Source organism: Tenrec ecaudatus, chromosome 11, assembly GCF_050624435.1.
Source record: "Tenrec ecaudatus isolate mTenEca1 chromosome 11, mTenEca1.hap1, whole genome shotgun sequence".
Taxonomy (NCBI): domain Eukaryota; kingdom Metazoa; phylum Chordata; class Mammalia; order Afrosoricida; family Tenrecidae; genus Tenrec; species Tenrec ecaudatus.
The window spans coordinates 13,817,766-13,840,903 of NC_134540.1; the positions used below are offsets into that span (position 1 = coordinate 13,817,766).

The 23,138-nt window shown below is 55.0% G+C and overlaps 1 protein-coding gene across 1 annotated transcript in view; it reads left to right on the forward strand.

The window, feature by feature from the left end:
* Positions 1-18,614, forward strand: part of FOXO1 (forkhead box O1) — a 104,611-nt gene extending 85,997 nt beyond the window's left edge. Inside the window, exons 2-3 of the mRNA XM_075562891.1 lie at positions 13,855-15,195; positions 15,587-18,614. Of these exons, the coding sequence (XP_075419006.1) occupies positions 13,855-15,192 (1,338 nt within the window). The 3' untranslated portion in view covers positions 15,193-15,195; positions 15,587-18,614. The remainder of the gene's footprint in view (positions 1-13,854; positions 15,196-15,586) is intronic.
* Positions 18,615-23,138: the final 4,524 nt, after the last annotated feature.

Genomic DNA, 23,138 nt, shown 5'->3' on the forward strand with positions numbered 1-23,138 from the left:
CTTCCTAATGCAATTTAATACAATTCCTCATGTTGTGGTGACCCCCCCCAACCATAAAATTATTTTCGTTGCTACTTCATCACTGTCATTTTGCTGCTGTTATGAATTGGGCGACCCCCCCCCCAAGGGGTCGTGACCCACAGGTTGAGAACCACTGCGAATCCAAGCTGCCTCATTCAGATTTCCGCAGAAGGCTCGACAGAAGCGGCACTGCTGCCGTAATAAGAGGTTGAATACCGGGAGAAGGTCCCAGGTAGCAAGGCAATCCGAGGACCCTGCCTGGGAGGTGTGTGGGTGGTTGGCGACCCTTTGCCCCGTCTTCCCTTCACTTTCTTCTTCCCACCCCCGGGGCCGGGGGTTAGTGGGAACCAGCCCAGCTCAGGGTCTGAGCGTCCATATCCTTGACCTGCCCTTAAGCCATTCACATCTGGCTCTAGGCGAAAGGGCTCGCAGCAAATGGCGTTTCCCCTGGCCTGGCCTCAGTCTTGACTTGAGCCCCCATGCCAGCTGAGAGTCCTCAGGTACCACACATGCTAGCACGCCAACGTGTGTCTCTCGGGTGGGCTTCCCGCTGCTCGGTCTCCTCTCCTGCTCACTTGAAGCCAGCACCCTGCATGTTGCTTTCATTGGGGAGGACACTTGCTCCTACCTTTGCCAGGAGGGGCTCCACCGGTGGAGGGGTGTGGCACGACAGTGGCCGAACTCTGGTGCCCTCGAGGACCCTTAGGAGTACATAGGCAGCATTGCATCGGCAACGGCATCGTGGGCACGTGTCTTGAGAGTTCCTCTGGAAGTCATGCGGTGGCCCGGGCTCATGGCAGAAGGAGCTGGCATGTACGTGGGTGTCTGTGTGTCTGTCTGTGCTTTTGTGGGGAGAGGAGCCCTCCTACACACCAGAGAGCCTGCCTGCCCTACGTAAGGGTTGCTGATGTGCAGGGGAAACTTGGGCCGTCTCCTCCACGATGTGTGGGATTTCACTTGGACCTGGTTCTAAGGATCCCTGGTGGCATAGTGGCTAGGTTTTAGGCTGCTAACTGCAAGGTCAGCTGCTCCTCAGGAGAAAGACCTTTCTACTCTAATGAGTTACAGTCTCAGACCCACAGGGACAGTTCTACCTTGTCCTATAGGGTTACTATGAGTGGGCATCGACTCAGTGGCAGTGGGTTTGGTTTTTGGTTTGTTGGCATAGTGGGTTGGACTGCTAACTACAAGCTCAGCAGATTGAAACCGCCAACCGCTCCATGGGAGAAAGATGAGGCGTTCTTGCATAAAGAGCCAGAGCCTTGCAGAACTCTGAGGGGCAGTTCTACCTTGTCCTCGAGGGCCGCCATGTGTCAGCATCAACTTGATGGCAGTGCATTTTAGAGTTGAGATAGTTCTGAAGGGAGAATCATGCTCAAGACCGCCTTCTTTGCTCGCAGCAAAGTTAACGACTGTTCGGTTCCCAGACAGCTTCTGGGGGTAGTTGTGGTTGAAAGTTTAAAGACGATCTCAGGACCAGCGTCTTGGGCATTTGCCCAGCCTCCCTGGCTCCCGGAAGTCTGGGGAGTCCATGAAGATTTGAAATTCTCTCTGCATTTTCTGCCTTTTGATCAGTATTCTTCTGTAGCCTTTGATCCAAGTGTTCAGTAATGGGAGCCAGGCACCATCCGGCCCTCCTGGTCCCCGGCGGGGAGGCAGGATCATGGAGGTGATTAGCCATCCCAACAAAGGAGTGATCATAAGAGTTTGTCCCGAGTTCAATAGCTAAGTTTCTGGAAGATAGTGCCCAAACCACTGTCCTGCAGCACATCATTGTCGCACAAGGTTCTTTACCCAGTGTGATGGGGCCAGCTTGATTCCAGGAGTCTGTATCCATGACAACGTCATTGAAACACCCATTCGTTGTTGTGTTTCCACTGCAGGCTGCTGCTCGTTTTGTAATCTAGCAAACCTATCTGGTTCAAAACGTGGGAAAGGATAAAAAATTTAACACTACTTATTAAGGAGCGCTGATGCCTCTAGGAGTCCTGTTGGCATCGTGGTTACATGTTGCTTTGCCAGCCACAAGGTCAGTAGTTCAAAACCACCAGCTGCCCCTCAGGCACTCCTATTAAGAGCTACCAGTCTTGGAAGCTCACAGGGGCAGTTCTGCCCTGTCCTGTAGAGTCACTCAATGGCGATGTGTTTTTTATTGGTGGTTTGGTGCTAACTATAATAACATCAGTGGTTCAAGCCCAGGCTCAGAAACCTTACATGGAATCTCTTTGAGGCGACGTTGACTTGATGACAGTCATTTGTTTTTATGTAGGGTGGCAGTGATTAGTAAGTCGATGGCTTGACTGACTAATTCCTCCATCGGTTTTTCCAGACAATAAACCTATGTAGGATCCAAAGGGCTGTAAGTAATACGGGGTGGAGTGTTACCCTCGAGGTTGTGTATTTACCCAGTTTGTAGCCTTCTTTCTTACTTTGCCATTGGGTTTCTTCATGAAGCTGCTTACTGACTTTCTAAACCTCGAGTAAACATCTCCCTAACATAGGCAGGATCATGGGTTTGTCGCCAGCTCTGACACTGTCCTTTGACCCTTTCCTGAGGCCTCCGGTGTCTTTCACCAGACTCTCTGCCTTCAGGTCGATTCTGACTCATGGCGAGCCTGTAGAGGACAGGGCCGAACTGCCCCTGTGGGTGGGTTTCCGAGACACTCACTCTTAGGCATCATCTTTCTTCCCCGGCCGACTCCATGGTTACCTGTCTGCCGCGTAACCCACGACGCCACCAGGGCTCCCCGTGAGGAAACGTCAAAATGGATCAAACTGTTTTATGATCAGTTATGCCTTCACTTTTTGGCTACTCGAAATTCCCCATGGGAACAGACTAGACCCTAATTGTGCTTTGAGTCTGGTCCGGGAACGACCGCAAGGAAGGCTGCGCCATGCTGTTCCTCTGCAGCGCCGGGGAATGGTGTGGCCCACCATACAGACAGGGGTCTTTCATTAGGGAGCAGCAAACGTGCTCCTGCAGCAGCTGCAGTTCCTCGGCCACGTCCCCTATGGCAGGGGCCCCTCTGTCTCCCCGGCTGGCCAGAGGAGGGGCGAGCCCTCGTTCCGGGTGGTGAATTACATGGACGTTTCCGTTGGGTGGGAGGGCGGGCCGTGGCTGTCTGTTGTGGACTTGGCGAGACTTGGTCTTGCTAGCTCCCTGGGGAGAAGGCTGGGGGTGGGTTGGAGAGTCATCCGTGTGCCCGAGGGATGGGTGCTGCCGAAACCCTTCACAGCGCACAGATCTCTTGGCAGAAACGAGTCCCCCTCTGCAAGAATTTCCGCTCCGTCTCGTTCCGTCTCCGATAGCTGCCGCGGGGACCTCACTCGCCAGTACTGCTCCCGCTTCTTGGAGAGTCGGCTGCGTTGGCTTGTGTGGTGAGGTTAGACCCAGGGAGATACCAGCACTGGGTAGTTGGTTTTTTTGTGGCTTTTCCGAAACAAGAGTCCCGATTTGCCATCTATCTAGAAGTTGTAGAAGGAAGGTGACCTGGAAGGGAGGGGTTTACATCGGAGGTGAAGGAACTTCCTGCTTCACTTTAGCCTGGGATGTCTTGGGCCCTTTGCACTTTGGGGTTCTTAATGCTGAATAATACAGGGTCACCCGGCACCAGATGCTACTGACAGCCCTTTGACCTGTCTGCTATCAAACCGCCTCTGACACGGGCTTTTCCTGTGGGACACAGTCAAACTGTGCGGTGGAGAGAAGACGACCCTTCTTATCACTATCTAGGAGCCCTGGTGGCGCTGTCGGCAGGTTGGGTTGCAAGCAACGAGGTCAGTCGTTCAAACCCATCAGCTGCTCCGTGGGACAAAGACGAGACTGGACTTCACAAAGATTTAAAATCTGACGAAAATCATATAGCGGGTCACTTTGAGTAGGAATTGACCGGCAGTGAGTTTGATTTTTTTTTTTTTTTTAGGTTTTCCATAAACTACCGCGTTATGGATGACTAGTGCTTGTGGGGAGGGATGGTAAAGTGTGCCTAGTTGCGTAGTGGGTTACGCCCTGAGCTGCTAACCATGAGGTCTGTGGTTTGAGCCCACCAGCCGCTCTGCCAGAGGAATATGAGCCTGTCTCGAAGGGGCAGTTCTCCTTTCAGCGTCACTGTGGGTAGGAATCGACTTGATGGCTGTGAGTTTGCTTCTGTCCCTGAGTGTCTTTGAGCAGAGGAGAGCGAGCATGGTTGTGGGAACTGCCCCCCTGGACGCACATGACCACCTCACGGGGTCTCCGAGCCCACAGAGAGAGGCAGCTCACGGACACTCGTCTGCTCTGACACGGGTCACCGAAGGACTTGTACAAAGATGCCAGAGCAAGCCAGTCCAATGCTCTACATTTTTATTTTTTTCTCATTTAGAATATTCTCGAAGGGAGAAAATGCTGCTTCTGTAAATGAAGGTTTGCGGCCCAGTTGTGAGGTCAGGGGGGCCAGGCTGGCTGTTAAACAGGAAGTTCGTGATGAATGGCTTTTTGGGGGTTTTTTTTAAAGTGTTTTATTAGGGGCTCTTACAACTCTTATCACAATCCATACATACATCAATTATGTAAAGCACATTTGTACATTAATTGCCCTCATCATTCTCTAAACATTTGTTCTCCACTTAAGCCCTTGGCATCAGGTCCTCATTTTTTTCTCCTCCCTCCCCACTCCCCCCTCCCTCATGAGCCCTTGATAATTTACAAATTATTATTTTGTCATAACTTGTCCTGTCCAACGTCTCCCTTCACCCACTTTTGCTGTGACCATCCATGATGGCGTGCCAATTCTGGTTTCTATCTTCCTCCACTTCCTGTCACAAAAGGGCCCTCGTTTATTGCCTCCTCTCCGGGCCAGGACACTTGCGAAGCACCCTCCTTGCACACCGCCCCAGAGGCTGACGCCCCTCCCGGGGACACCAGTAAAGTCTCACCTTAGGTTCTGCGGTGCTGTTGGACTTAAGGCAGTCACCTCGCACGGCCCCTTTCGGCTTCAGGGCAATCAGGTTTTCTGCCGCTGGAATGATTGGACTCGGAGGCACGCTTGGAGAAAGGGTGGCCGGCGGTTTGGAGATCTCTCACACAGCCATTGCCTGGGTCTGATACCCGCTCTCTGTTTCTTCCGAGATGAAAGCCACAGGTGGTTCTACCTTCTTTTTTAAGTGAACACGTTAATCTCTCCTACCTCTCTCTTTCCTTCCATAAAATTGCGGGGGTCAGGCCAGCCGAGCTTTCCAAGGTCGCCCAGCTCACCAGTTCCAGGGGCCTCGATTCTTCTGTGCACCGCCCCGGCTTACCGTGGCGTGTAGGGTCCTTTCTGTGAGACGGAGAGGCGTGAGTTCTGGGAAGGGAAATCAGCCTGTTGGAAGCAGGGTCTGATGCCTGTGCAGGAGGCAGGCCGGCGGCTCCCCGGCAGTTCCGCAGTGCTTTTTAAAGGGGGCTTTGCACGGACAGACTATTGATAACAGATGTCCGTTGACATCACTTGCAAAAGGAACAGTTGACACAAGGTCACATGTTTGCCTTAAATGGATTCTTTTGAAAATCGTTGCTTTTCTTTCTTTTTTGGATTGAGGGTTTTCTCTCTCCCCCCCCACCCCCACCCCCATGTCATTGGAATCTTTTTTGTGTGATTTTTCTGGAATTCGGGATCGGTAACTCAGCAGATACAGTGACTGGATTAGTGGGACAGGGCAGGGAACGAGAGAGGAAGGCTCCTGCCGAGATGGACTGACTGACCCGGAGCTGCCCCGGTGAGCTCAGGCACGGGAACCACGCCGAGGCAGGGGCAGGACCGGGCCGTGTGTCCCCCTGTTGTGCATGTGGTCCCTCTGGACTCCATGTACCCTAACAACACCTGGGCTAGGGTAGGGGAGGTTCGGGGCAAGCCAGGAGCTAACGGGTGCAAAGGTGAAAGGAGCACCCACCCCCAAATTGATAGGGGGCGGCGAGCACACAACGCTTTTTAATATACTGAAGCCTTTACTCGTGGGATACATGATTACATTTATCAATGAAACGATTTTCTAAGCTTAAAGCTGCTGCTTTTCAGCACCTCACGAGCCAAGCTTCTGTAGTACTTTTGGCCTGCCCTACTAGGGAAGGGACAAAGGTCACACAGCACAGGGGATGGAAGCCACGCTGGGAGATTGGGTGATCAGAGACTGCACTCATTGACAAAGGTCACAGAAGTTGGGATAAAAAGCGTTCGGAAAAAATCTAAATTCTGGACCAATTCATGTGGTCAGTGCATCCCAGAGTCACTTTGGAAGCCCCTTTCCCAGCATGTGATGAACCTGTTGCCTTCAGGGGGGCCCACCTCCCCCCAGGGCAGTGGGCACTTCTCGGTGACTAGGGTGAAGGTGTCTGGGGACCCTTCCGTTCTCCTGAGCCTCCCTGCTGCCCGCCCGCCCGTCCGCCTTCCCCTGGCACTGCTCGCACCTGCAAGTCACCTTCAATAGCTCTTCCTGCATGCCCTGCAGAGCGGAGGGCGGCCCCTGGGAACACAAGCAGGTCTGCTCACCTGGTGAGGCAGAGGGGGAGTTGATGCAAAGAAGTAAACAGAACGATTCCCCCCGACCCCCCAGCACCCACACGTGCAGCTTCAGCCGTAGACGTGTGACCCCGCCCGGGACCCGCAGCTCCGTAAAGCATGCCCCCACCCCCTGGTAAAGCTGGGAGATGGGTTCCCAGGCTCCCTGGACCAGCCCTTGTGTGAGCCTGTTTCTAGAGCTGCCTCTGCGGTTCTTGCTGCGGAGCAGAGAAGGGATTGCGCGCAGTGTGTTGCTCTTGGAGGAGGAGGGCAGCCCACAGCGGTGCGAGGAGCCCCACTGGACCAGGCACTTTGCCCCTCCGCTAGATCCCGGCTGTCCTCACCTTTCCCCAGTGCATACGCTCTCGTCCCGGCGCCGAGCTAGCTGTGGTTAAGAAAAAGGGAAACTAATCGTCATATGTGCATTTTAAGGTGCAGGTATGTGTTTGATGACAGCGGGTACACTTTGGGCTGCTAACAGCGAGGTCAGCTGTTCAAAACCACAAGCCGCTCTTAGGAAGAAAGAGGAGACTCTCTACTATAAAGTTCCAGACCCGGAATCCCACGGGGCGGTTCTGCTCTGTCCTGTGGGATCGCTGTGAGTCGGATTGGCTTGCTGGCATTGAGTTTTAGCTTTTGGTTTGGTTGCGCTCCTAAAAGTAATCACCAGCTAATATTGGTTGAGGTGTGTTCTCCCTCTCACAGCACTCTGCTTCTCCAACTGGGTTTTAATGCTTCACTGCAGTGACCGTGCGCCACTGACTCAGGGACAATGCTCACGATGGTGGACGGGAACAGGTGACGCTTCACGTGGAAGTGCTCAGGATAGAATTGTTCGGTTCTTGAGTCAGGACACGTTCGAAGTTATTTCAGGACTGCTAAGAGATGCCCAAAGGTCATGCCCTGCAACCCCAAGGTGCTCAGCTTGTGGGTCAGCAGGCCTAGCTCCCCAGTGACGTGTCCAGAGGCAGCCCACTCCACACGCAGGCCAGCTCCTTGCCCCCAAGGCGCTCAGCTACACTTGCTTGGGGGCTGGGGTGTAGACAGCTCTGTCCCATGCTCATGCTTCTGCGGCTTCTCTGATGTTACAGCTGCCTCCTGGATCATGGGGGTTCACTGCACAGCCATCTTGGGGTTCAGAGGACACGAGGGGTTGAGAGCCCCCACGCTTCTCAGGGGCTCATTTTCTATCCAGCAGGATGACAGTGTATCCTATTAACAGTATTCACAGGTGAATCCTCTCCGTTCCTGCCCCCCCCACCCCCCCCCCCCGGACCCTTCAGGAGAAGGTTGTTTGGTGGGTGGGAGTTGGAGACATGGGCTAGAAGAGCCATATGAAGTCATTCACACCCTGTGAAGTGTACAGGCAGTGTGGCCTGTCAGCTTTCCAGTGGCCCCGGACATGTAGGTACTGACTGATTGGCTCACCAAACAGTGGGGTGCTGCTGGGCTGAAGGCAGGCAGGCTCCTGGCCTTTCAATGTAGGGTGGCAGGCACACCGCTTGAGACAGCAGGCAGCATCGCCAATTGTGGGGAGTAAACAAAGGGGGAGATGAGGTTATCAGGATATGTTTCCGGAAGGAAGGGACAGTGGAGCCAAGAAGACAGGATGTTTCGGAAGCTGGCACTCTTTAACCGGCCCAAATTCTGGGTGCTCCTGACAGGCCTGTGTCCCAAGCCCTCCCCTCCCTGGTCATTCCACTCCCTGGTGCGCAGGTTGGCAGCCCGAGGCCGCCCCTGTTGCCCTCCACGGCATCCAGCCCTGATCGGAACAGGAAGGGTGGGTGGAGGTTGGCGCGGCGGGCCATGTCCTCACCCCGGTGTGAGGAGTCACCGTGAGTCGGAGTTGACCTGATGGCACACGGTGCCCAGTGCCCACGGAGGGCCCGATGGTGGCGTGGATCAGACCCTGACTTCACGTGGGAGGCCATTGCATGTTTCCCTGGGGCCGCCTGCCTATGGGGGGTTAGGAAGAAACACCTGGGGGTTCACTCCCCCAAACCAGCCAAGGACGTCCGTCCGGACCACAGGGTTCCGATCTGCAGCCCATGCTGGGGGAATGCCTGAGGCCTGGGCAGCACTTGGCCCCATCGTGTCCCTGGGATCCGGGGCTGACCGCCGCATGGCACGCTGGCGAGAAGCAGTGTGAGACCTTCCATCTGCTCCGTGACCTTTGGTGATGTCAGCAACGCGGGTTTCTGGAAGGTGTCCCGGGGCAGGACATCTGCAAACCACTTTGAGACTGAAATAGACAGTTCTGCACCCCTTACTCAACCAAGGAGCTCCCACCCCAGGCTACAGGAAGCACTACTCCCGCCCCTCAGAGTGGGATGCGGCCAGAGTGCTGGCGTCCAGGCCCAGAGGGGCCACGGGACCAGACCTCCCAGGGGCAGTGCCCTGGGCCGGGAAAGTGGGCTGCCCAGGTGCAGAAAGACTGGCGGGTAGCAGAGAAGGCTGCTGGCCTGGGCATCTGCCGATTGGCCCTCTCCTCTAACTGAGGCACCTAGAAAGGAACTTGGGGTCTGGGAACATGAGTTCCAGCCCTCTGCCCCCCACACCCTGCTGCCCCTCCTCCTGTGTTGGTCCCAGGCTGGCGCACCCAACTGCACAGTGGCCCAAGTCGTCAGTTCCTCTCCCCAGCCTCGCCTACGTCTGGCAGTGCTCTGCAGACGCAACATCATGAACAACAGTACTTGAAAAAAACATATAAGATGTACCTCCCCAGCACGTCCCTGCCCCCCACCCTGGGCTGGGAACCATAGCGTCTTTACTGCCCTGCTGGCTGTGTGAAAAACAGGAATTTATGTAACAAGCCTGCGCAGAAAACCTTTTCCTGTTTGGGAAAAAAAATGTTTTTAATTGTTAGCAAAGTTAAGAGACCGCTCCGCTAGTCGAGCAGCGACCTGAAATGTCCGCGAACAGAAATATGTGGGGCTGCATTTTGATAAGCAGGAGATCGCTTGGGGGGGGGGCACTGAGGCTTTTTGGTGTGTAAGTCCAGGGGGCGAATTTGTGTTTCTGTATGTTAGTGGACACCTCCCCTGCCCTGAACGATGCCACCACCCAGTGCATCCTGCCGTCTCGATGGGAGAGCCCTGGCTGTGGAGGACCCCAGACGCTCTGATGGGACCCCGCCTCTGCCTGGAGCAGCACCACCCTTTCCTCTGGTCGGCACAACCTCCAGGAAGCCACTATCTGGGACAGCCTTGCTTCGTCCCCTTTTATCATTCACAGAACATGACAGGCACGGGAGTCACGCCGCCTCCCTCCCCTCCCCTCTGGAGATTTCACCGTGGCTTATCTGGACGTCCATTGTGTTGGGAGGACAAAGGGGTCGTGATGGCTCTGCTGCTGGGCCAGAGGCCTGGGCTCGCTCGAGGTGCCCAGGGCCAGTCCGCTTCCTTTAGAGGAATGTAGAGCCTGGATGTGTTAGTCCGGGCGGACTAGAGAAACAAATCCAGGGAGAAACATGTGTGTTTCGGAAAGAGCTTTATTATACAGGAGCAGTTGAATATTGAGAAAACGTTCCAGCCCAGTCCAGAACAAATGCATTGGTCTGATATTAGCCCATACTTCTGATACCAATCTATAAAGCCTTCTTCAGACTCACACAGCACATGCAGTGGTACCGAATGCAGAAAGATCCCAGGCCAGTGACTGGAAAGTCTTGGGGGTCCAGTGGCAGTGGAAGGGTCTCAGGGCTGGGAGGGGCTCCACGTGGCTCCTTCAGCTCCACGGCTCTAGCCTAGCTTGTCCACAGGAATGTCTCAGGGAGTCAGCGTATATCCCACCTCCAGTGAATTATTTATCTCCTTAGTGTCTCCAAATGAAGTCACCAAGCTGCGACCTGATCGACAGGCTAAGCTCCACCCCTTCCTTTTTAAGTCTCAAATTGACCACAGATGATGTAACGCCCACACTGGCGGGCATTTGTGCGCAGGGCCATCCCACAGCAAGGAGGCAACCAAGAACGAAGTGGGCCCTCGGGGCACCGTGGGTAAGCTTCTAGAAGCATGATCGGTGGTTGAACCCACCCCAGGCCTCTGTGTGAGACACCCACTGCCACCAAGCCCATTCCAACGCGGAGCCGCCCTGCAGGACAGAGTGGAACCTCCCCCTGGATTCAGAGACTGTCATCCATCACAGGAGCAGACAGGCTCATCTTCCTCCCACAGAGCGGTCGGTGGTTTCAAACTGCTGGCCTGACAGCAGGCCAGCGCGCAACCTAGGATGCCAAGGCTCCCTGTGTGAGGAAGACCCACCCGGCAGTCTCCTCCTGTAAAGCCCGCTGCCTCGGAATCCCATGGGGCAGGCCTGCTCCTCCCCGCAGAGGCTCCCTGGGTCAGACTCACCCTGTGGGCATCCAACCCAGCACCAGTGGTGCTTGGCCCCTGCAGCACAGATTGATTTCTGGGTGGGAAGGGAGTGAGCGGGGCATGGAGGGCTGTGTCCTGGCCTGCCCTCTCTGTGCCCCGGCCAAGGGGCCTGCCCCACAGCTGGTGTTGCAATCCCGGGGCAGAATGTAGCCACGAGGGCACTAAGAACGTGGCTTTCGGCCCTGCATGCTGAGTCTCTGGTGTTGGTGTCGGCGCTGGCGCCCTGACCTTGCCCTGCTCTGCAGGAGCTCTGCCTTGGCACAGCGATGAGCATGTAGGCATCCTTGTTGATGGCATGAGGATGTGGGTGTTGTGGCTGCGTCCCTGGGTGACCACAGATCCAGCCAGAGACTCTTTGTGGTGGACCAGAGATGCTGGCGGGACCCCAGGTGTTGGTCAGCTGACCTGTGCACTGTTGGCAGAAGAGGCCAGGAAAATCCGGGGGGTGGGGGTGGGGGATTGCACACAGCTGTCATCCCAGGGTGCGTGGCTCCTGTGCTCAGGCGGGGCCAAGGGCACCGAACCCTGGTGAAAGGCTGCGTGGCGGCTGAATGAACGGATGTTGAGTCTGCCAGGTGCCCTGCCCGGTTTGGGGAACAGCTTGCTGTAAGGTCAGGTCCCCCCCTTCCTGTGAGCTCAGGGCTTTCTCCTGGTCCTTTCCCAGTTCACCCTACATGCCACAGTCTAGCCACGTGGACAGGAGGGGAGTCCAGTTGGGATTAATCTGTAGCCTGGCTCCAGGCTTCCTAAGGAAGCCCGGGAGGCTCTCTGGTCCCATTGGCTGTGTGTTTGGCGTTGTAAGTTTGTGTTTCCGCAGCCTTGCAGTCCTCCCCACACCCCACTGGGACGGTGGTGCTGTCCATGCCCCCCAAGTTGGGGACCCAGCCTCCTTCCCTAGTACTGCCTATGCTCTACCAGGTCACACAGCCCCTCTCATGCCCTCGCAGCCTGCAAGGCTCTGCCTCCCTCCTGCTGACGCCGGGCTGAGCAGCCACCGGGTCCTCTGGCTGGGAAGGGTCTCAGCTCTCGCCTGGCTGATCTCCCTCTAGCCATGGCGGCCTCGGATGTACAAGTGGCAGGGGTGGTCAGCCAGCGGCAGCCGGGTATCACAGAGTGCAGCCTCACTCTCTGAGTTCTTCACCCGCTTTCTCTTCCATGTTTTTGTGTGTGTGTGTGTCCGTGTCCACAACCCAGGAAGGGGGTGGCATGTAGTTAGTGGGTGCACTTCAGTGGTTACTGGCAGGGAGCTGGGGAAAAGGGGTTGTTACTGAAGGAAAAACTTTCCATTTTGGACACGTCTTAAATTTTTATGCATGTATACACACGTGACTTTTTAAAATTTTAAACAAGCAGCTGTATGCCTAATGGGCTTTGAAAAGGTATAAAGGAGCCCAGGTATTGTTAACTTGGGGGCTTTGAATTCCTTAGGAGCATATTTTGCTTCACTGCGTGCGTCCCCATAACCAAAAACAGTAGAAAGTTCTTGACTGGATGGCATGTGTGCCCTCTGGATTACACAGGCAGGTGAGCCCTGGTGGTGTGGTGGGTTGTGCTTTGGGCCCCTAGCCTGAAGGTCAGAGTAAACCACGGTTTACTCTGTGGGAGCAAGATGAGCCTTTCTGCCCGCCGCCCCCCCTCCCCCCCCCCCCCGATTTACAGTCTTGGAAACCCACAGGAGCGAGTTATGCTCTGCCCTGTAGGGCCATTAGCAGTTGGAATGGGCCGGATGGCAGGGGGTCTGGTTGGTTTTGGTATTGTGTGGGCAGGGACAGTCTTACCCCCTGTGTGCGGTGGCTTTGTGCTGGGCTGTAGAGAAATGACTGCAGTGATTGGCGTGTCCTGCTTTGTGGCTTTCAGGCTGTATCTGAGAATCTGTGCTGGGCGGGGGGCTGGCCACTTGGGAGGCGATTCGGCCCGTGGAGGTCCAGAGAGCTTCCTGGTTGGTGAGAACAGCTGCTCTCAGGAAGGGAGGCACCCCTCCAGAACTGGACCTTGCAGTATGTGGTACCCTGTGGGTGGCCCCCACATGGCGAATTCCAAGACACATGGTGGAGCCAGCAGGTCAGAAGGCAGGGTGTCACGCGGTGGATGTCTAGACGGGGCCCTGGGAACGGCTTGAGTCAGAAGTGTGCATGTGGGTTCCCAAATGTGATTGGCACCTGTCCACTTGGCAACCCGAAGGGCCAGTGCCCTTTCCACTTAGGAGCACCATCTTGACGTCGTGTGTCTTAAAGGCAGGGAGAATACTGCGGGGTAGGGTGGAGAACCCTGATCAGCCTCCACCCTTTGGAGATGGGATGCATGTGGATCCTCGAAGGGCAGATGTTGAAAGGATGTCTTGTAGCCCTTACATGGAACACTGGAGCTAAGCATAACTTTAAGTGGTTTTAAAATGTGTTCTTGTAATTCTCCCATAGAGACTTCTTAACGGTGTTTATGGTGATGCTTGAAGGCAGTGACGGTTCAGTGGTGGGACTGTCACCTTCCACACACGCCCCACCCCACCCGCTCAGTGGGTGTTGCTAGGGTACAGGCTCCGTGCAGCTTACAGAGCGGGAAGAAAGGTCCAGGGATCATCTACATCCAAAGCCAGCCAGTGAAAAGGAAACCCCCTGGGCATCCACCGCAAGCCTTCACCGGGGTGGCATAGGGCCGGGCAGCACTTCATTCTGTTGTGCAGGGGATCCCCGGGACTTGGGGAGACTCTTGCTGTCGTGAACCAGACAGTCAGGGTGCTTACAGCAAGTCGGCCGCTGTGCTGAGATGCAGAAACTCCTTATCCGGGGCTCCGCAGGGCGTCCAGTGTCCTGCTAGTGGGGCCTGAGCCGTCACGGTGGGTTTCAGATTGGGTGCTGGAAGCCCCGCGTTCCATGTGCCTCCCACGGACTCCGTTTCTGGGGTGGATGGAGAAGTCATGCTTCTAACACGATGTTTCTGCCTTCCAGAACTCCATCCGTCACAATCTGTCCCTCCACAGCAAGTTCATCCGTGTGCAGAACGAAGGCACCGGGAAGAGCTCCTGGTGGATGCTGAACCCCGAGGGGGGCAAGAGCGGAAAGTCCCCCAGGAGAAGAGCGGCGTCTATGGACAACAACAGTAAATTCGCCAAGAGTCGAGGCCGGGCTGCCAAGAAGAAAGCCTCCCTCCAGTCCGGCCAGGAGGGAGCCGGTGACAGCCCTGGCCCGCAGTTCTCCAAGTGGCCGGCCAGCCCTGGCTCCCACAGCAACGACGACTTTGATAGCTGGAGCACATTTCGCCCCCGGACCAGCTCCAACGCCAGTACCATCAGCGGGAGGCTGTCGCCCATCATGACGCAGCAGGACGACCTTGGGGATGGGGAGGTGCATCCGATGGTGTACCCCCCGTCGGCCGGCAAGATGGCATCCACCCTGCCCAGCCTGTCGGAGATCAGCAACCCCGAGAACATGGAGAACCTCTTGGATAACCTCAACCTCCTCTCCTCGCCAACGTCCCTGTCCGTCTCAACGCAGTCTTCACCCGGCTCCATGATGCAGCAGAGCCCGTGCTACTCATTTGCACCCCCAAACACCAGCCTCAACTCGCCCAGTCCAAACTACCCCAAGTACACGTACGGCCAGGCCAGCCTGAGCCCCCTGCCACAGATGCCTATGCAGACTCTGCCAGACAGCAAGCCGGGCTACGGCGGCCTGAGTCAGTACAGCTGTGCGCCGGGACTCCTGAAGGAGCTCCTCACTTCGGACTCCCCGCCCCATAACGACATCATGGCGCCCGTGGAGGCCCAACCCAACAGCCGGGTGCTGGGCCAGAGCGTGACGATGAGCCCCAGCCCGGTCATGCCCACGTACGGGGGCCGGGCCCCGCACAACAACATGATGAGCCCCAGCGCCCATCCCCACTCCGGGCACGGCCAGCAGCCGGCCGCCACAGCGGTCAACGGGCGGGCCCTGCCCCACACCGTCAGCGGCATGCCTCACGCCCCGGGCCTGAGCCGCCTGGGCCCTGGGAAGCCCTCCCTCCAAGGGCCCGTGCCTCACCACCCCATGCAGATGAGCGCCCTGGGGGGCTACTCCCCGGCCAGCAGCTGCCACGGCTACGGCAGGGCAGGCCTGCTGCACCAGGAGAAGCTCCCGAGTGACCTGGACGGCATGTTCGTCGAGCGCTTGGACTGTGACATGGAGTCCATCATCCGGAACGACCTCATGGACGGCGACACCTTGGACTTTAACTTTGACAACGTGCTGCCCAGCCAAAGCTTCCCGCACAGCGTCAAGACCACCACGCACAGCTGGGTGTCAGGCTGAGAGGTGAGTGCACCCCGCCATCCCGGGACCCTGGGAAAAGCGAGTTTGAGTGTCCATCGTGCGGGCCTGTTGCTGTGGGCTACGCGCCCATCCTGCTGCTAGGAGAGCCCCCTTAAGCTCAGGCACAGGGACACTTCCTCTGACTGCTTTAAAGGTTGCCCTCGATAGGCGGACGCTGTGGCCCCGAGCGGCTCTGCAGCGAGTGCCCGCCTTTGATACAATTCAAATGCTGTGGGGGGTTCCCTAGAAGAGGAGTTCTCCCCATTGAGCGAGCATTTGCAGAGCCTGAGAGAGAGGAGGCTCTGCAAACCGCCCCCCCCCCTGTGTGTCTGTATCTTCATTGTGGGTGTGCATGTGTGTGATTTTTTTTCTTCTTTTCTTTCCCTTCTTCCAGGCTACACTTCAAGTACTTCAGATGGTCTGACAGCAGGAACTGAGAGAAGCCGTCCAAAGATGTCCTTCAGCCCCCGCCCCCCCCCCTTTTAGTTTTCTTGATTAGAGAAGAAGAAAAAGCATCCCTTTTTCCCCTCGTCAGACTTGGCAGGCAGCGGAGCCCTTCCTGCGCAGGATGTTTGCCGAAGGCGCCGGCTCCTGCTGCTGCAGATAAGGGCCGGGCGCTGCAGAGTCCGTCCTGACGGCGGAGCCTGGCTTGCTGCGCCCTGTGGTCCCGGCCCAGACTTTCCTGCGCGGGTGCGCTCTCTCTTGTTGTTATTGTTATTATTATTATTGTTTTTTTGTATATAAGCAGTAGCTATCGGACTTGTATTTGTGAGTGCTTTCGTTTTGGTTTTTGGATTGTTGTTGGTTTTTTTTTTTTTTTTTAATATCCATTTGGTCCAAGGAAAAGTTTATATACTCTTTTTTTTTTTGGTATACTGTGATGGTCTCATGTCCTTGCTAAGTTAAACTTGTGTGTACTACCTGCGTCCTGCTGAATGGACGAATCGCAGAGAGCCAAGACCCTCGGGCCTGCCGCCTGCCTGGGGCAGCTCCGGGAGGGGCTCCTCCCCTGTCCACAGCCTGCTGAGGGCATGGACGCGGCAGACCCGCGGGGGGCTGGGCGGGGGTGTGAGTGTGAAATGCCAGCCCTGTTGTACAGGTCTTCTTTAAAAAATTCCCCTTTGGTTTGTTCTGTCTCTTTTGTTCTTTGCAAATTTGTACATGCATTCGAATAGGTTCTGCTCCCCAGAGGAATGGTTTCCATCGTCGTCGCTGGGCCTTGGAGGGCGCCCGTCGGGAATGGCTACCGAACGGTGAAGTGTTCTTAAAAGTAGAGTCTTGGTTTGTTACTTGGTAAGTTTGTGGAATCACAGGTATTCGGGGGCCTCACTCACAAGTCTCCATTTTGTATCTTGTAACTGGATTAGTGACTAATTTTTCTACGTACTTAACTGGTTTGTTCACTCTGGACCTCTACCTGAGGCTTTCTGACGAACCCTTTAAACCGTTGGTGATCAGTACCTGCGTGCTCAATGTCTCCACCCCCTTCCCCCTTGCTGATGGGAGAGTGGTGCAGGCCTTGTGTGAGCGAACCTGCTGTGTTTTAACCACGTGGAGTTAAGATGACTCGCTCAGCCTGGTGCCCCCCAGAGAACTCTGCACCAGGGTCCTCGACACATGTGAGCTCCAGCAATGGCCCCCTCATGACCCTGATGCACCTGTTCTCTCTCCTCCCCTGTAGCTCTGCCCGGAAGAATGGTGCCCCTGCCCCGTCCTGCAGATCACTTTGCCGACATCTTTTGAGTCGGAGGAGGGAGTTTTAAAAATGGGATTTGTATGTTTGGGGTGTTCATTCATACAGATGACTTTTCTTACCATGACTCAAGTTGCTTAAAAGATGGGGCGTTGATAGCACCCTACACTACAATTCAGATCACTGATGATGCGCCCTCACACTTCCCAGCGGCCCCTGAGCTGTGGACAGGCTGAGCTGGTTGGCTTGGCATCCCAGGGAAGCCATCCATCCACAGCTTCAGATCGTGGGCCATGAAGCCTGCATGCAAATGGAGCCAGCTGCCCACTTTGTCTGCCCTCGGCCCAGACCCTACCTGCTTGGTTCTGCACGGGAAGTTCACCTCCACCGACTCTGTGTCCGTAGTGTAAGCTTCCCACTGGGACTTGGATTGTTTGCAAAATTCATTAGAAAGCCCACTTGTTAACACCCTCCATTGTCCCCCCAACCTTTGCCCAATGTAAGGTGGGCCAAGACTCCCGCTAAGCATTGCTTCCCAGGGACGCAGCAGAACCTTTGGTGCCAACGTGCTCCATCTCCCCACACTGCCTCCTTTCCTCCCGTCACCCAGCGAGCCCTGGAAGACACCCTCTGCTCGCCTTACAGCGAAGACTCCCATTTCAGTCTCACTGCGTCACAGGGAGACTTCCAGAAAGCTGTTTCCTCTCCCAAGTCCATGTAAATACACATGCTTTTCTCTCTGATCCCCAAAATCCCACCGCCCCTTTCGTGTGTGGTGTTGGCAGTATAGCTCTCCATGGGATTCAGGGGGCTCCCACGAAAGACAATTCTGTTTCTTTGGGAATCAAACATCATGCCACCTCTGGTTTTTTGTTTGTTTCATTTGGTTCCCCCCTTTCTGTAAGAACCCCCGGCTTTTGGCGTAATTAGCGTATCGGTTATTGTAAATGATTGCTTTGTGAACTGTGCAAATGTTACCACCTATGCAGCCTTTGTTGGATTCTTTCCTCTGGTTTGTACTGTTATTAAAAGCATATTGTATTATAAAAACTATTCAGATATTTTAAATGTAAAGATGTATTGTTTCCGTAATATAGATGTATGGAATATATTTAGGTAATAGACGCATTACTTGGAAAGTTCTGCTTTGACAAACTGACAAAGCCTAAATGACTTAGCAAACGTTGTATCCCGGTGAGCAGGACATCGTGGGACATCCCGAGAGGAGGGCCATAAGTACACTTGAAACGGCAGCGGCGCCCCCAAGGTGGGAAGCCGTTCATCTGCTAGATAGACGGACGTTAACAGTACGCCATCCCCCCTCCCACCCCCAGTTACTTGAAATTACTGTATTTTGTTCTTAAAAGAGTTAATTTATAACTTGATTTCAGATGATGTTTTCTCTTGCGGTTTTATTTTGGGCGTAATCATTAAGAAAAACATGCAGTGTGGCATATGCAAACCCAACCACCTGGTGTGACAATTGGCGTCTCCTCATCGCCCCCACCCCCCACAAGGGTGTTGCTCAGCCTGGCAGTGTGGTCAGGGACGGGCACAGCAGTCCAGGCAGGGCCCAGTCCCACCCTCTCGCATTTCACTACCCGAGTTAGTGACAGTACAGAGTTAATGTTCCTGTTTTGATACTCTCTGAGAAGTGCCTGATGATGCCGATGTACTTACAGACACAAGAACAATCTTTGCTATGATTGTATAAAGCCATAAATGTACATAAATTATGTTTAAAATGACTTGGAGTCTTTATTTTTTCCCCCTGATTGGTGTAGAATGAGCTCTTCATTCAAAAAACTTATCTTTTTTTTTTTTTGGTTAAACGTCAGCTGCAATGCCACACTTTAGAGCAGTGGTTCTCAATCTGTGGGTCGCAGCCCCCTTGGGGGGGGATTGTCCAATTCATAACAGTAGCAAAATGACAGTTATGAAGCAGCAACAACAAAAAATTTATGGCTGGGAGTCACTGAGGAACTGTATGAAAGGGTCGCGGCATTAGGAAGGTTGAGAACCACTGCATTAGGGGAAGATAACATCTCCTTTGGTGTGGAAGGAGGGACCTGTCCCCCCGGGAATAGATCTCAGCCCCACGAGAAGAGAGAGTAGTGGGTCACTGGTGGCCAGCCTTGGACTCCGGGCTTGCTTTCAGGATGTCTGCATTCCAGACGGGGCTTATTAAATGCCCTGTCCACACACGGTGCCGAAGGTGAACAGACCTGCAGGGCGGCGAGGAGGACTGACTGGAGGATGCAGCGTGGGCACCCGGGACTGAGTCCCCATTAGCCGCAGCTCCTTGAGGCCCGGCGGGCGCCCTCCTTCACACACCTTGCTGAAGGTAAGGAAGGAGGGTGATGGGTCTGACTTCCGGGGGCCGCGGGGGGCAGGTTTTGTGCGTGCCTAAGAAAATGCCTGCGGATTGAGCAGGAGCTGACGTCATATTGATGCACCTGCAACCCTTGCGGAAGCCCTGTCTGTACCTGACAGTAGGCGGGGGCTTGGGGGCCAGTGAATGGATGTTGCCCCAGCAAGGGAATTGGTTATTGTAACGTTGACCTGTTTGGAAGCCAGGTTGGTCTAACCACGTGCACATGCATGTACACACACACAAGCAATGGTGCCCACAGCGCAGCACATGAAAGCTCACACCGCGCCCCGGGACTCATGCACAGGCCGATGTTTTAGACCAAATGCAGACGACAGCCTTTCCTCCAGAGATGGAAGCAGATCTTTTCTTTCCCTCCGTGCAGGTACCCAGGGCCATGCGTCAATGCTCATGCGTCAACGTGGCCCAGTCCCCGCGTTCTCCATCACTTGTTACACCAGCAGGAGGAAGGCTCCCCTGGTCAAGCCCCTGGGCAGGCGGGCAGAGGGGGAGACGTCCTTCCCTGTGGACATTTTCTAGGCCCCTGCTGTGATTCACGACTCAGGATGTGTACCTTGCGTGGATTCTTGACCCATGAGCCTGCAGCCGAGCCAGGTGGTGGCCTCTCCAATCCGTATGTTTACGGAAGGTTTCCATAGGACGATGTGGACTTTTACAAATGACCCATGTAACTTAAACATCCGTAAGCTCAGAGATGTTTTCATGTTGAGAGCTATAAAACGAATAACCAAAAAAAGGAATTTGGGATGGGACAGGAAGGGGGAAGGGAGGGTGGGGAGCAGTATGTCAGGAAGAGACGTGAGGTGGAGAAGGTTAAATCAGCAGAAGCTCTGGCTTCTCAGCCTAGAGAGAACTATAGGTTGAGTGAGCCTCTCCCAGTGAATGGTAAACCTTTCAGGACTGGAAGAGGGCATGCATACTGAACAGGCTTCCCAGCATGCTGTAAACGCACAATGCATCCAGTGGTGAACCAAGAGGCTGGAGGGTCATGGCTCGAGTCTACCCAGAGGTGGCTTGGAAAGAAGACCTGGAGATGTTCTTCCAAAACTTAGCCCCTGAAACAACCCCAGACCCCCACAACCTGGCACGGTTCACCCCGACAGACGTGGCGTTGCCATGAGTCAGAATCCACTTGGTGGTGACTGGTTCTTCCCACTGAGAAGACGCCGCTATCAGAAGAGAGAATGGGGTAGTGTCCTTAGACCAAGAGGTGACAGGGTGCTGCCTCCGTCCCCCCTGAAGCCACGCTGGGTGAAGTTTCTTGGTGTCTTTTGTCCTGTTCACAACAGCATCCCAGAAATTAAACTGTTTGCACCGGAGGTCCAGGGCAGAAGGTCGGGCATGCTCCAAGAGTGGCAGTGGGGCGAGGGCTTGGGAGCTGTCCTTCCAGTACCTTGGCACGTAGCCGTGGTTCCCCACCGCATGTAACAGTTCGATTCCACCGTGTAGGTGCCATGCTGGGCCCCTCTCTAAGTGTCCGTGGGCTGGTGTCATGACTGGAACGGCTGTCCAAGGGAGATGACCCTTGTAGGCGAGGCGTGGGCGTAGACGAAAGCCCATTTCAGAGCATGGTAAAATGGACTTTATTCTGGTGGTCTCTGGTGAAGGGCAGGCCCACCTGTACGCTGGTGCTTGCTTACAGAGCGAGCCAGGAGCGCCCGTGACTCAATCTGCCTGCAGACACGTAGCCTCCTGGTGCTTGGGCCGGGATTTCCCTCCAGAGGAGGTACATTGAGGACACCCACTCCCGACCTCACAATTGGGATGTGAGGGAGGGCCAGAGGATGAGGTAACGTCTGCGACGGGCTTCCTGTGTCATGGAGAAAATCGACAGAGGAGCTGGTGTCAGCTTAGGTAATGGTAGGTCTTGGGGGTTTGCTTCCAGGTACCCCACGTGGCCCTGTCGGGGTAAACACAACGCTGCTTGGATTCTGGAGGTGTGGTTACGCATTGGGCGGCGATCCACATGGCTAGCCGTTCGAAACCACCAGCAGCTCTGCTGAAGAAAGACTGGGCTTTCTACTCCCACAAACCATTACAGATTCAGAAACACAGGGGAGTCTCTGGGTCAGCGTTGAGGGCGGTGAGTTCGGTTTTTTGGACCGCTGCAGTTAGGCCTCATGGTGTACTGGGACAGGCCCTAGGCTGTTGACCACACGGTCAGCGGGTTATGACCATCGGCCCCACAGGAGAGAGATGAACCTCTCTATTCCTGTGAAGAGTGATGACGGTCTTGGAAATTCCCGGGGGAGATGCCATCCGAACTGACTTGAAGGCAGTGGGTTTGGATTGGTTTGGTCCACGACAGATCAAAGCATTCTGCAGACAACAAGTGCACACTGCTACCATCTGTTGGCCGTGTGGGATTTGCTTTAGAGAGTGCTGGTCCCGTTACCTTGCGTGGACACTGCTCTGTGGTAGGACAGTCCATCATAAGCTGCCACTGACCAGCACACGGTGGGTGGGGGTCATCCAGACTTGTGAAGGTCTCATGGTGGCTCTGGTGACACTGAAGAGCAGGTAGGATGAGGAGGGGTCTGAGGTTAGAGGTGGGAGCAGCCTAAAGGGTGGTGTGGCTGCATGGCCAGCTAGGAGACGGACGCATAGCCCCCAAAGGGAACAGGAGGACTATGGGTGGGTGAAGAACTCAACTCGGTGCCATCAGGTCGATTCCGGCTCGTGGCGACCCGGTAGCACAGGGTAGAGCTACTCGTGTGGACTTCCCAGACGGTAGCACTTTACAGGAGTAGAAAGCCTTGTCTTTCTCCCGAGGAGCAGCTGGTGGCTTTGAACTGCCTACCTTGTGAGCAGCCCAAAGTAGGTGAAGAGGAAGCTAAAGTGTAGGTGCCAACGCTCTTCATCGAGGGGAGGCTGCAGGAGCCAGCACGTGGAGTAGCTGGGTGCCGGAAGCACCGATGGAGACAGATTTTCACAGGAAGGTGGAACAGAGAGGGAGACGCTGGAGTGGGGTAGGGAAGGCAGGAAGACCCTGGTTCTGCTCCGAGGGGCTTCTTTGCTCCGTGAGAATAGTCTCGCCTGCTTACTGGGGGGATTAACGGGAAGGAACTAGCCTCCCCATAGTGTATCTGGCCCGTAGAAAATGTCCAGGAAACAGAGGTAACCGAAATTCATCCCTGACAGTTGGTTTCTCCTGCTGCGCCAGCCCAGTTATCCACAGCGCTGACCACTCTCAGGGGTGACCGGTTATATGGTGACCCTGCCTTCTGGCTCATCTGTGCCAGACCCTGTCTCATAGCAGATGGTGGACTGAGTCACCAATGGATAAGAGAACTTAGCCCTTGCTAGGAAGCTGCTTGGGATTCAAGGGTTAGGTTTTAAAGCTGTCCAGGGGAAGCGCAGATTGTTTGGTGTCCAAGTCACAGTGTCAAGTTCAAATTCTTGGGCCTTTCATACAAGGTCCTTTCATACGTACCATCTTGGTGTTCTCTTCTCCCACCTTATAGCCCAATCCATCCAACAGCCGTTTCCAGCTGTGCTGGAGGGTTGGTTTTTTGGGAGTGACTTGCCGTCCCAATCAAGGTCAACCTTTTCCGGAGCCCAACCCAGTCCTTCCTACCCATAGTAGTTCCTCTCGCCGGTGAGCAGTACTGGTTTTCAGGACCCCTCTTAAAAATACAGGCAGGTGGGCTATGCTCCATGTTTGCTGCTTTGATGATAATCCAACCTGGAGGTCTAGCTCCACATCTGACAGACTTAAGTCAAGCTGAAGCGAGGGGCCAGGGCCCTTCGCCCCTGGGCACCGCTAGTGGCCCATCTCCTTGGCGAGCCCACCTTTGCCAGTGCCCGGTAGAAGCAGACCGAGAGGCCCAGAGTGTTTTGATGTGTCTTGTGCTGTTAGTC